The 14,051-nt window shown below is 42.4% G+C and overlaps 1 protein-coding gene across 2 annotated transcripts in view; it reads left to right on the forward strand.

The window, feature by feature from the left end:
* Window positions 1-429: 429 nt before the first annotated feature.
* The window catches only part of MCM3 (minichromosome maintenance complex component 3), a 21,118-nt gene continuing 7,496 nt past the window's right edge, over window positions 430-14,051 (forward strand). The window contains exons 1-12 of one of the 2 annotated variants that reach the window (XM_011981321.1): window positions 499-777; window positions 1,961-2,073; window positions 2,492-2,700; window positions 3,173-3,303; window positions 6,071-6,309; window positions 6,817-6,925; window positions 8,008-8,161; window positions 8,493-8,624; window positions 9,210-9,418; window positions 11,748-11,922; window positions 12,310-12,436; window positions 13,226-13,376. In XM_011981321.1, the coding sequence (XP_011836711.1) occupies window positions 565-777; window positions 1,961-2,073; window positions 2,492-2,700; window positions 3,173-3,303; window positions 6,071-6,309; window positions 6,817-6,925; window positions 8,008-8,161; window positions 8,493-8,624; window positions 9,210-9,418; window positions 11,748-11,922; window positions 12,310-12,436; window positions 13,226-13,376 (1,962 nt within the window). In that variant the 5' untranslated portion in view covers window positions 499-564. Of the gene's footprint in view, window positions 778-1,960; window positions 2,074-2,491; window positions 2,701-3,172; window positions 3,304-6,070; window positions 6,310-6,816; window positions 6,926-8,007; window positions 8,162-8,492; window positions 8,625-9,209; window positions 9,419-11,747; window positions 11,923-12,309; window positions 12,437-13,225; window positions 13,377-14,051 lie in introns of both variants that reach the window. The other variant, XM_011981322.1, reaches the window with a different exon arrangement.

Here is a 14,051-nt window from a genome sequence, read left to right on the forward strand (position 1 = left end):
CAAACGGGTTTTTAACTAATCTTTCCCTAAGATACTATAGTTCCATATTCTATCCTATAGATTCTCAAAATCCACTGTTACACTAGGATGCCACTTGAGGGCAGTTCTGATTTGGATATATCTTTAAAATGATTTGCTTTTATGTTTTCATCTCCCTGCGTTATAAACCACCATCTTCTGACGTTTAATTTACTTTCAAGTAAAGTCCTACCGCCGGCCTGAATTTGGTCATTGCATGGGTCCAAAGTTCCGTAGCATGAAAAAACCCTGTAAAACATCCGGAAAGGTGGGAGAACACTACAACTCCCAGAACGCAGCGCTTTCCCTCTCGCCAGCCTGTCCCCTCCAGCTGCCCAGTGACCAGCCTCTGTGAGCCTCCTCTCAGCCCTATTGGTCAGTTTGCTCGTCAGTGAGGGAGGAGGAGGGAGGGGAGGAACAGAGAATCCCGGATGGTACGTATCCCGCCACCGCGGGGCACCCAGCGGAAAACCAGAAGAAGAAGAAGTTTTTGATTGGACAGTCGCTATTCTGGCGTCAGATAACTCAGCCAATCATAATGTTTATATGGTCCCAGGGTCCCCGCCTCTTCCTCGAGGTAACCTTTGGTGGCGGGAAAAGTTCGGAAGTTTTCGCGCCGGGGTGGAGTCATCTAGGGAACCTTCGCGCTACTTTGGTAGAGGTAGTTCTTTGGCAGCGGGCATGGCGGGCACCGTGGTGCTGGACGATGTGGAGCTGCGGGAGGCCCAGAGAGATTACCTGGACTTCCTGGACGACGAGGTGAGGGAGGCGCCGGCGCGGGGCTTTAGCGCTCGGAGCCTCTGCAGAAGCGTCCCGGGAAGCGAGAGGCCCGCCAGACCTCCATACTGTGTGCTGCAGCGGAGCCTGCCGGGCCCGAGTCTCCAGCCCCAATCTTGTAGCTTCTAACGCCGGACTTGCTAGTTTGTGTTCTATAAGTGAACTCTTAGGAAGCCAACTTTCTCCTAAGTACAAGCGATGGTCCGGGCACGCGAAAGGCGACAGGTTCCCATTAAGTGCAAGCAGATTGGCAAAGCCCACCTCGGCCTTTTGCATTTCACTGCTCTCTCTTGATTTGAGGAGACTCGGGGAGGGGGGAGGGGCTGCCCTAGGGCTATAGTGACCAGCCGCGTTGCAGAGTGCTCAGATTTTAGGGACTGACTTTTTACCAGGAGGAAAAGACTCCCTAATTCGGCTGCATTCTTTTTCAATACCAATTAAGATGCAGATAAAAAGTGTTTTGTGTGCAGGCCAAGGGGATTTTATGTGCAACCCAAGACTTAAAAGCCATAGAATGTTGAAAAGCTATCTTGAAGGGTTGATGATGTGACCAAATAGCTGCGATTCTCTATTCCTTTAGGTCGGGGTATGAGAACCCTTTCCGTATTGCAGAGATGATTGGGGAAAATACTACTTTTTACGTAATTCTTAAATGAAAAGCCATTTTAATGTGACTATTAAGAGTCCGTTTAATTTACATTTTTATTGTGTATATTTGAAGTGCACATGTTTTGATATGCGTGGTGAAATGATTACTACCGTGAAACAACATAACCATCTATTCGCATTGTTACCTTTAACATTCACATTGTTAGGTTCAACTTAATATTTTAATAAAGTTTGCACTTACTGTCCTTTTAGACTTCTCGAGCTCATTTTAATTCTCCACTAAAGACAGAAATTACAGCATGCAGAAAAGTCGTCCATGATGATGGGAATAACAGCATGGACCTTGAAGAAGTCATTATCATTCTTACAGTCCCCTCTTAGGATGTATTTCGAATCTAAAGATAGTGAATGAAAGGGAGAAATTGATGAGCACATACATACTGGGGATTCAGCTCTGTTGCAGAGATTGACGTGGCTATCTGGCTGTGAGAACTACTTCTATTTAGAAACGTTTCTGAATTTGTGGCTATGGTGATATGTGGTGGCTGTTTTGCAGGAAGATCAGGGAATTTATCAGAGCAAAGTTCGGGAGCTGATCAGTGACAACCAATACCGGCTGATTGTCAATGTGAATGACCTGCGCAGGAAAAACGAGAAGAGGGCTAACCGGTGAGTGGCAAGGAGATACACTCGCTCTCAATGAGAATGGCTCCCTTCCCTCTTGGCCAGATTGAAACAGCCTCTCAGGAGAGGACTTGTATGAAATAGGATTGATCTAGAAGTCCTTATAGCTCACCTGCACCTATTATTATTTTTATTTTTTCCGAAAAGTAGGTGGTTGGCATTTTCCTCCCAAATGCTCCTCCTTCCAATGTTTAGCTGAATATGATTTTTATATCTTTGATAAGTTGAATTAAAGTTGGTCCTTAGTTCTGGTATTTTACTGAGTCTTATAGGATGGCAGGAGAAAGCAGAAGCTGGATTTTCTCATTGTTTTTAATGATCCATTCAATGATCCTGCTGTTTTGAGGATCCATTGTTTTGAATTCCGCCCTGTCTAATTTTTCTTTCTCCTGCCCGTGTACAGGCTTCTGAACAATGCCTTTGAGGAGCTGGTTGCCTTCCAGCGGGCCTTAAAGGATTTTGTGGCCTCCATTGATGCTACCTATGCCAAGCAGTATGAGGAGTTCTACGTAGGATTGGAAGGCAGCTTTGGCTCCAAGCATGTCTCCCCGCGGACTCTTACCTCCTGCTTCCTCAGCTGTGTGGTCTGTGTGGAGGGCATTGTCACTAAATGTAAGTGGGTTAAAGGGGGCCACTAAGGAAATGAAGATAGAATAAGACAGGGAGGTGGGGAAAGCAGGAGAGGCAAAGTAGATCTGGGTAGCTTGTGGCTTCAAAGAGGTGGAGCACTGGAATTATGTGGTAAAACTTGGAGGGGCTTAGGGCGTACATTGATTAGGGGGACCTTGAGTAATCACAGGTGTTAGTAGAATGATGAATTCTGCTGAGAGCTGGAACTCCTGGCAAGCTCTCATTCCAAACCCTAACTCCACCTATTTTATTAGTTGGGATCGGTGGTACTTAAAATTTTACATGGATATGGTGGTGGTCTATATATAATAAGATGAATAAAAGGTAATATTGAAATATCATAACCTAGTGAAAAGAACACAGTATTTGGAGTCATAGGCTTGCATAGGTTTGGGTTCCACTTGTATCATCGTCTAGTTGGGTGAGTTTATATGTGCACATTTTCCATTCTTAGGTTCTCTAGTTCGTCCCAAAGTCGTACGCAGTGTCCACTATTGTCCTGCTACTAAGAAGACCATAGAGCGACGTTATTCTGATCTCACCACCCTGGTGGCCTTTCCCTCCAGCTCTGTCTATCCTACCAAGGTAAGGGGGATAAACTGATTGAGCTGTCTTGGAGGTTGGAGTCAAAGATACCTGTTTTAAGGCAAGGAGTTTTGTAATATCTGAAGTCTTTTTTCTGTAAAGGGTGAAAAATAAGGATTAATCCAAAGGAAAGATTGATTGCAGGCCAGAGTTTAATATGAAAATCCCACAATTCTTATTTATTTGTTTGTTTATGTTTAAAGATGAGGTTTTCCTATGTTGCCTAGGTTGGAGTGCCGTGGCTATGCACAGGTGCAATCATGGTGCACTAAATTTGCAAACTCCTGGGCTCAAGTGATCCTCTCAAGTAGTTGGGATTACAGGCTTGTGCTATGCCACCTGGCCTCACAATTTTTTTTTTTTAAGAGACAGGATCTCTGTCTCTCAGGCTGGAGTGCAGTGGTGCGATTATACAACACTGCAGCCTGAAACTCCTGGACTCAAGGAATCTTCTCACCTTAGCCTCCTGAGTACCTGGGATTATAGGCATGAGCCACCAGGTCTGCTAATTTTTTTTTCACTTTTTTCTAGAGACAGGGTCTTGCTATGTTGCCCAGGCTGGACTTGAAGTCCTGGCCTCAAGTAATCCTCCTGCTTCCATCTTCCAAAGTATTGAGATTACAGACATGAACCACCATGCCCAGCCACAACTCTTATTTTTTTTTTTTTCTAGATGGAGTCTCGCTCTGTCACCCAGGCTGGAGTGCAGTGGCGTGATCTTGGCTCACTGCAAGCTTCGCCTCCCGGGTTCACGCCCTTCCCCTTGCCTCAGCCTCCTGTGTAGGTGTGACTATAGGCGCCCGTCACCATGCCTGGCTGATTTTTTGTGTTTTTAGTAGAGACGGGGTTTCACCGTGGTCTCAATCTCCTGACCCCGTGATCTGCCCGCCTTGGCCTCCCAAAGTGCTGGGATTATAGGTGTAACTCTCATTATTTTCTTAAGAAAACATTTGTTCGTTTTAGAAAATTATGGAGTAGTCAAAAGAAGATGTCACCTACATAGATGTTTTAACAACATTATAATCATATAATTTTGTAATCTGCTTTTTAAAAAGTAGAAAAATATGCTAGACTGTTATGTAATCTTTAAAAATACTTCGTTGTGGGTTTGGGAGAAGGCTGGCATAGGAAAATGCTTCCTTTATTCTTAGTGTTCAGATTGATCTGAATTGAGGACAATGCAAGGCTTTCCTCAGGAGACAAAAGATCATTTTAATATTGATTACTTGATGTCTGAACTCATTCTATCAAAGAATTCCTCTCCTCCTCTCATCAAATTTTAATTGAGAACTACTGTATTGAAAGCACTGTTAAGTGCTATGGAGGACAAGGATATAAAGAAGACCCAGTCCTCGCCATCAGTCTTCACAATGGTGGAGAAATGAAACATAAACAAAAACGAGAATGAGTATCTTAGAATTATAACTTAAGCATACTTTAGCATCATTTCATCTGGAGGTAGCTCATCTGGAGGTAGCTCCAGATGAAATGCTGAGATCAGAGAAATTAAACAATTTGCTTATGGTCCCAGTTAGTGATGGCCTTAAGGACTACAACCTGTGTCTCTTTAGTTCATGCCAGTTGTATTCTCTAAGTCATTCTGTTGTCTTCTTTGGACCTTAAGGTCTCCACTTTTCTAAAATTTCTTCTTCAGGAAGTACTTGGGAAGTACTCTTCTGCTAATTACTGTGGCCAAGCTTCTTGAAAAGTGACATACATTGGACCAGATCTTCTGGAGATTGTCTGTGATGGTGCTTAAGAGCGTGGGCTTTGGAGTTAATACCTGTGTCAAGTCCAGACTCTTACTTAACTGTGTGACCTGGGGGAACTTATTTAATCTCTCCTAGTCTCCTGGTTTCCTTGTCCATGACGTGTGAAAATATCTTCTTTACAAAGTTGTGATAATTACATGAGATAATTTTGTGAAGTAATAGCACAGTGCCTGGCACATAGCAAACACTCAATAAGTGACAACTGTGTTTTTAGAAAATTCAAATGTGAAGGAAGTAAAACTTCAATATACGTACAGGAAAGCTCACATAAAGTGTATAGTTTGATGAATTTTTACAAGCTGAGTATACCTGTGTAACCAGCTCCAAATGAGGAAGTATTAGCACTCAAAAGTCCCTCTTGAGGGCCCATGTTACCCAGGGGTAACCACTATCCTGATGTCTAACCCGCATGGATTACTTTTGGCTGTTTTTCTATTTTATTTAAATACTCTTTTGTGTTGGGCTTCTTATGCTCAACATTGTGTTTATGAGATTTATCCATGTTGTGTATAGGTGTGTTTCATACATTTTTATTGCTGTACAGTATTCATTTATGTGACTCTACCATGTTTATTTAACCATTCCACTATTGATGGCATTTTTATACTTTTAAATTTTTGACTATTAGGCATAATGCTGCTATGAGCATTACATTCATGCTATGCCTGGCTTTGGGTGAACGTTTCTGTTGGGTATTACCTAGAAGTGGAAAAACTGCTTCAGAGTGTAAGCATATATTCAGCTTTAGAGGGGAAGTAAGAATCTTAATTTAGATGTTAATATAACCATAGTCCGTTCAGACTGTGGGTTGCCCCTTCCATTCGATGCTTGTTACTAAAACAGAGGGGAACACAAAAAGCTAGGGAAGGTACTTGACTTTTTTTGTTCCTTAATAATGAAATTTTATGAAGTCATCTTATTTGCCTTGACAGGTGAGTGTGGCATTTTTAAGACAGGACAGAGTTCACTCTATCCCTCTGTGTGCCTTTTTCTAGGATGAGGAGAACAATCCCCTTGAGACAGAATATGGCCTTTCTGTCTACAAGGATCACCAGACCATCACCATCCAGGAGATGCCAGAGAAGGCCCCAGCTGGCCAGCTCCCCCGCTCTGTGGACGTCATTCTGGATGATGACTTGGTGGATAAAGCAAAGCCTGGTGACCGGGTTCAGGTGGTGGGAACCTACCGTTGCCTTCCTGGAAAGAAGGGAGGCTACACCTCTGGGACTTTCAGGTAAAGGGTCTGCCCTAAAGTGTATGTAATGCTGTTGACAGGTTCCATTTCTGGTAATAGCCTTTCTCCAGTTTGCCGTATTCCAGAGTTATATCTGATAGGTGGAGCACTCTACCTTTCTGGGAGACAGGATACCTTCAATACCTCTTTTCTATCAGATAAAGCTGGTGATACTTACCATCATATGCCAAAAGTGAGAGTTATTGGTGACAATGATGACAGCCTCATGGCTTTCCTGGGAGTTTCTCATTTAATTACGCTTCGTCCCCATACACAGTTCTGTCTGAAGCTCCGTGGGTCAATTCCAGAGGTGGGGCACGATCAGCATATTTGGGTCACAGACAGAACCAGTTGTTTAATTCACAACAACTACCTGCCCCCTCCTCCCCAGCTCTGATTGGCTAGTCTAGTTTGGTAGCCTAAAAAGGCTTACTACTGCTGGGGGTACTAGCCACTAATGTTAGAAATTGAATATAACGGGCTTCCTCTTTATTCTCTTTGTTCCAGGACTGTCCTAATTGCCTGTAATGTTAAGCAGATGAGCAAGGATGCTCAGCCTTCTTTCTCTGCTGAGGATATAGCCAAGATCAAGAAGTTCAGTAAAACCCGATCCAAGGTCTGGGCATCGTTTAGAAATTTGAGGGTGGGAATGGATTTCTAAGAGTTGTGTTTTGGTGCATGACTGTTTTTGTACTAGATCAGAAGAAGATCAAAAAACATTTTTTTGTCTGAAGTGTTTGGTGTTAGCTTCTTCTATTTTTGGGTAAATCAACACATGAAGGGTGTTTTTGCTGTTTGTTCTTTAATAATTCTGTTATTAAACAATTTTAATACCTGCTACTTGCTGGGCTGCTAAATGAGCCTAATACAAATATTAGGATAGCTGTTAACTTACAAGTGTACCAATAAGTCTGTTAATTACTGAAGACATTGGTGATGCATTACTACTTAAATATTTTTTCTTTGTTTTAGTTCTCCAACTTGTTTTTCTTATCTTTTTCAAGATAGGATGTATATCCACATTTAGAATTGAACTATATATATGAATGTGTGATGATAAAGGTTACTGTTCAAGCATAGTACATGTTCTTATTAAACCTAAAATGTTTTGAACCTGGGAATACTTTTTTCCCTTAGAGATTAAACCTCTAAACAAATTTTGAAATTTGAAATTCTGAAATTCTGCCTCTGTGCCTACTCTGATAATGGCCTGATAGTGTGATTTGTCTTAGAGAAGAAACTTGCAATTAGGAACAGTGTACATGTTTCTATGTTTCTTCAAGTATTTTCTTTTTTCTTTTTTCTTTTTTTTTTTTTTTTTGAGATGGAGTCTTGCTCTGTCACCCAGGCTGGAGTGCAATGGCGCGATCTCTGCTCACTGCAACCTCTGCCTCTTGGGTTTAAGTGATTCTCCTGCCTCAGCCTCCCAAGTAGCTGGGATTATGGGCACACGCCACCACACCTGGCTAATTTTTTTGTCTTTTAAGTAGAGATGGGGTTTCACCATGTTGGCCAGGCTGGTTTTGAACTCGTGACCTCGTGATCTGCCTGCCTCGGCCTCCCAAAGTGCTAGGACAGGCCTGAGCCACTGCGCCCGGCCCTCTTCAAGTATTTTCTATAGGCCAAAGTATATAAAGTGGAGCTCTACAAAGTCCCATTGAATCTCACTAGGCTTGCCATTGGTTTTTTCTCCGGTAGGATATCTTTGACCAGCTGGCCAGGTCATTGGCCCCTAGTATCCATGGGCATGACTATGTCAAGAAAGCAATCCTCTGCTTGCTCTTGGGAGGGGTGGAGCGAGACTTAGAAAATGGCAGCCACATCCGTGGGGACATCAATATTCTTCTAATAGGTATGATGTTGGGGATTTGCTTTAGACTGTTGTTCTTGTGGAGTGGTTGTGGGGACCTATAATATGTAAGATTATATATTCTGTACTTAGCAGTATTTCAGTCCTATCAAAAGGCTAAAATGAATCTTTTTTTTTTTTTAATCATGTCTGGAATTCTTGATTTATAGTATATGATATATTCTTCCATGAGTGGTGAAGGGAAAAGCGAAGGAAATAATATTAAAAGCCAATTACTGTATGACTGTTGTATCAGGAGCGGTGCTAGAAAGGCAGAACTTGCTGGGGGTGCTGGGGAGTTTCCTAGAGTGTCATCACTGCCCCTACCCTACAGGAGACCCATCGGTTGCCAAGTCTCAGCTTCTGCGGTACGTGCTTTGCACTGCACCCCGGGCTATCCCCACCACTGGCCGGGGCTCCTCGGGAGTGGGTCTGACGGCTGCTGTCACCACAGACCAGGAAACAGGTAAGGGTATAAGGGTCCTTTGCAAAGGCCCAGCAGAGAGACTGAGCGTAGATCCTTTGTGTGCCCTGGCTTGTGTTCTGAAGATACAGTTGGTAGGTTAGTTGAGGCCAGATTATAGAGGACTGAGTATTCAGCAGTGGTGGGTGAGTTATTTAAGTCTTTGGTTCATCTATTTACAGGAATGTTTTCGATATGAAACAAAGTCTTAGCACTTTAGAAAGGAAATAAAAATAAAGATTGTACTATTTTATGAACTAGAGGAAGGGATTTGGAGACCAGTGAAGAGAAGGCAGAGGCCTAGTTGGAATATTACTTGAGGATGAGGCCAAAGAGAGACTCTATAAAGCAAATTTGTGAGAAGCTAGTTACTTAGGGGTCAAAGTGGGACAAAGAGATACTATGAATATTTAGGTTTAAGCTGAAAAGGTGACCCACCAGAATTTCCTGTAAGTTTCTCGCACCAACACACCGTTGCTGCGTTCACATGTGCAAAGTGAAAGATTCCTAGGAAGGAGATTGAAATCCTTCCCTTCTGGCCCCTATAACCTAGACTGTAGCATGTATTTTTACCTCCTCATTTCCCAGGGGATCGTCGTCTGGAAGCGGGGGCCATGGTCCTGGCTGACCGAGGTGTGGTTTGCATTGATGAATTTGACAAAATGTCTGACATGGATCGCACAGCCATCCACGAAGTGATGGAGCAGGGTCGAGTGACCATTGCCAAGGCTGGCATCCATGCTCGGTTGAATGCCCGCTGCAGTGTTTTGGCAGCTGCCAACCCCGTCTATGGCAGGGTAAGTAGAATCAGGCCCCAACTATTGTCCTCACCTTCATTTGATTTTGCTGACTAACTGGGCTGAGAAGTGTATTCTAGGTGACCCAGGGCAAAGACTAAAAATAAGGCCATTTTCTTGTTATTATCATTTGTTTAGAGCAGGGTTCCTCACCCATTCCTGCACAGCAGACTCCCCTGGAAAGTTCCTTATTTAAAAGTAACTTTTTAACAATATAGTTAAACAGTCCATTTAACATATTTAACAGTCCATTAAATAAAAGGACTACATGCATGTGGCGGAGGAATTTCTAAACAGAACAGAGCTATAGTATGAAAATGAAAAGACTTGCTTCCCTCTCCTGTCACTTTGCCAAGAGGTAACAGCTTTGAAGTGTTTAAGGAAACAAAAATTTAAGCATGTACCAGCAAATACACTATTTCCTTGTTAAGAATTAGCTCTTTATCTTTGTTTTTATCATGACTGTGATGTGCTAGATATAATCTTTCATATTTGTCTGTGCCTGGGGTTTGGTGAGTTTTTCCTTTTAAAAAAATAGATTTCTAGTATTCCATCATAGGGATGTATTTAACTAGTCTCCATCTGATGGGTATTTAGTGGCTTCCTTTTTTTCCTTCCTATTTTGAATGAAGCTGTAGTGGCCATCCCTTTATGTGTGTTTTGTTACAGATTTGGGAATATATCTGTAGTATAAATACCTATTAAATTACTGGATTAAGAGTTACGTGCATTTTTCTTTTGGTAGAGATTGCAAAATTACCCTCTTTAAAGATTGTACCATATTAATACTTCTATTAATGAATGCTCATAAATGCTTTGTATTTACCAACTCCTTTTATTCTATCAGTAACTATCTCACAATGTGTAGTTATCTTTATTTTACAGATGAGAAAATAGAGGTACAGAAGATTATGTAACTTGTTCAAGAGCCACAAACTTGAAAATGGCAGAGCCAGGATTTGAGCCCAGAGCTCATGCTGTGTCCCAGCAGTTTATAATCCTATGGTGTATGGGAACGCCTTGTTGCGATGGTGTTTTTTATACATACAGTTGCATGGTCCCCAGCTCAGAGTTTCTGAATTGAAATCTCTGAGTTGGAGCTCTTGGTAGCTATGGTTTAGAGAGGCTCTGCAGGTTTAGTTTTAATGTGTAGCCAAGGTTGAAAACCACAGGTTTTAAAATTAATGATGGGGCTGGGTGCAGTGTGTCATGTCTGTAATCCTAGCACTATGGGAGGCTGAGGTGGGAGGATCTCTTGAGCCCAGGAGTTTGAGACCAACCTGGGCAATATAGTGAGACCTCATCTTTAAAAGTAAAATAAAGTAAAATAAATGATAATGTGTGTTTATGTCATTCTCAAGAGTGATTGGGAAATATAAGAAAAATGGCAGAACCTGAAATGTGAACATGGTCAAAATCATTATTACCTAAAAGTTGTTATGTTCTCTGATTGTGAAGTGTATGTGGATGGGTAGGTATCTGTCCAGTAGGCCCAGAATTGAAAGGAGAGTATTGGGGTTTTTGAATCCCGAGGAAAAACTCCCTTGATTTTTTTTTTTTTTGTCTGAGACAGCGTCTTACCCTGCCACCCAAGCTGGAGTACAGTGGAGTGATCCTGGCTCACTACAGCCTTGACCTCCCTGGGTGCAGGTGACCCTCCTACCTCAGCGTCTTGAGTAGCTTGGACTACAGATGTGCACCACCATGCCTGGCAAATTTTTTTTTCTTTTTTAATTTTTATAGGTACGGGGTTTTGCCATGTTGCCCAGGCTAATCTCGAACTCCTGGGCTGAAGCAATCCACCTGCCTCCCAAAGTGCTGGGATTACAGGTGTGAGTGGATGTGCCTGGCCAGTTTCTAAGATGTTATGATTTGTACATCATTGACCATTTTAGTTGAGGTTTTACTCTTATCTTCTGAGTAAGGGACTTCAAAAAGTTCTAAGTGCTTGTAGCCTAACCAACTTGCTCTGTCTTTATGACAGGTAAGGGGAAAGGGATCATCTCTCAGTCAGGTCCTGCCTTGGGAATGAGAGGAGCAGAATAAGGTTTGGGAATGAGGGGCCTGGTTTAGAGACCTACATTCAGCCTGTTAGAGGTTCCTGTAGTAGGAAGTGGGGCTTCGTAGGAAGCTCAGTTAAAGAAGGGTTGCAGGTAGAAGAGATGATTTACATTGTTTAATGGCTATAAAATACTTCACTTTTTCACTGCTTCTTGTCTGTTTTGCTCTTTGAGGTCAAGCCTTCCATTCCCACTCCCAGAATTGCAGCAGCCTTGTTCTTTCTTCCTATTGATGTCATGCCCACTTCTGTTGTCCTCACATTCCCCAGTATGACCAGTATAAGACTCCAATGGAGAACATTGGACTACAGGACTCACTGCTGTCTCGATTTGACTTGCTCTTCATCATGCTGGATCAGATGGATCCTGAGCAGGATCGCGAGATCTCAGACCATGTCCTTCGGATGCACCGTTACAGAGCACCTGGGGAGCAGGATGGCGATGGTGAGGTTATGAGAATAGTAAGAGTAACTAATGGAAAGGGGCTAAACAGATGGTAGTTTCTCAGGCCCAACCCAGGTGGTGGTAGGTGTTTCAGTGTCTGGGTTGATGTTGAAGAGCCCTCAACTGTTTAGCCACCTCCCCTTCTCGCTTACTGGAGGTTATCCTAAGGTATGTCTTTTGTCCATTTCTGGGTCTGGGAATAACTTTGAGCATCTTCTGTGGGCCAGGCAGTTCCACCATCTTTATCTGTGGGTTCCATGTGTCTGATTCTTTTTGAGCCCTTTCTTTATGAATTTTGGTGTCTTCCCTTCTTGTGCTATAGAAAAAGCAATTTCCCCTGGGTTAAACTCTTTATTACTCTCCTTTCTCCTAACTTGGGTATATCAGCTATGCCCTTGGGTAGTGCTGTGGATATCCTGGCCACAGATGATCCCAACTTTAGCCAGGAAGACCAGCAGGACACCCAGATTTACGAGAAGCATGACAACCTTCTACATGGGACCAAGAAGAAAAAGTAAGCATTCTCATAACTCTGCCTTAAGGGAACCTGAAATTTGTGTTATATTAGAACATGTGTATGTCTAAGCTTAGCTAAGGCATTATGTGCCCAGATCAAAACCATGCCTGGAGTCATAACCATGTGGACTAATTTTCTTCTTTTCTGGGTCCACAATATATCCTTTATCCTGGCCAGTTGCCTTGTAAATGTTTGGGTGATTCAGCCCAGGTTCAGGTCTTTTCTTAAAATAGAGTTTGGATGACATGCCTAACTGATGGTGGGCGTGCCTTATACATGAAAGATGGCACATGTCATGTAGCCATTTGTGATGAAGGGTTAGCAGATAGGAAACATTTGAGACTTTGTAAGTAGACTTGGGTGAAGGAGACGTGTGTTCAGGTGCTCAAAGCATGAAATGTGGGATCTTACACCTTTATTTTTGGTCATGATGCAGTAAGAAGCATAGCATAATCTTCAAAGCTGTTGGTTTAAGAATGCAGAATTTGGAGTCAGAAAACTTTGAGTCTGCTTCAGCTTCTCTGAGCTGTAGTTTTCTCACCTACAAAATAGAGCAAATAATACCTAAACTTTTTATCTAAACTATCTAACTCACAAATAATACCCGAAATAATTAAATAAAAATATGTGGAAGAATCTTGTATATGTTCCATATAAATGGGAGTTATGATAATGGGTTCTAGGCTTTGTCTGTTTTGATCCTGGCTTTTCTGAGAGGCAAAGCCACTAATCCAGGCAGGTGGTAAGGTGTGGCAGGGAGATGGAATTCACTGTGTGTGGCTCCAGGGAGAAGATGGTGAGTGCAGCGTTCATGAAGAAGTACATCCATGTGGCCAGAATCATCAAGCCTGTCCTGACACAGGAGTCGGCCACCTACATTGCAGAAGAGTATTCACGCCTGCGCAGCCAAGATAGCATGAGCTCGGACACTGCCAGGGTGAGTGCCTAGGGGAGCCTGGGCCTAGGATCCCTTAGGTATATGGCTGGGCAGGAGTCCTTGCTATCTGGGAGCTTTGAAAGCATTTTAACTTAGTGACTTTTTTCCCTGGTCTGAAGAGTTTCCTGTTACACAGTTTTAATCATTTCCTTTTATAAAGGAAAATGAAATAAGGACCCCAGAGGTAACATGTCTCTCATTAGTTAAAATGACATCGGCCTCCAGAAGCTATGATTCATTCAGCAAACATAGGAGTGACCTAGACTAGTGACCTAGTCGAGTGACCTAGACTAGTGACCTAGTCTCTCTTACAAGCAATGTAAAATTAATAAGCAGTCTTTTCAAAGAGCTCAGATCCAGGATAGGGAAGCACAAAGGTAGATAGAAAGACATCTGTGCATATTTATAAATATTTACCTCAGTGTGGTACTTACAAAGGAATGAATGTGAAAGGCTATTTGAGTATAGATGAAGAAAGTGTTAATTTTCTTTTAGACTTCCCTGAAAGGGTATGAATGTCAAGGAAGGATTCCCAGAGAGTATGATATTTGGACTGGACTTTGAAAAAATGACTAACAGGCAACCATGATGGTTATTCAGAGCAATTTCTGGTAACCTAATATAGCTGTCCATGAATTTGTCTAAATCTTTTTTTTTTTTTTTTTTTTTTTTTTT

Source organism: Mandrillus leucophaeus, unplaced genomic scaffold, assembly GCF_000951045.1.
Source record: "Mandrillus leucophaeus isolate KB7577 unplaced genomic scaffold, Mleu.le_1.0 Scaffold223, whole genome shotgun sequence".
NCBI classification, from domain to species: domain Eukaryota; kingdom Metazoa; phylum Chordata; class Mammalia; order Primates; family Cercopithecidae; genus Mandrillus; species Mandrillus leucophaeus.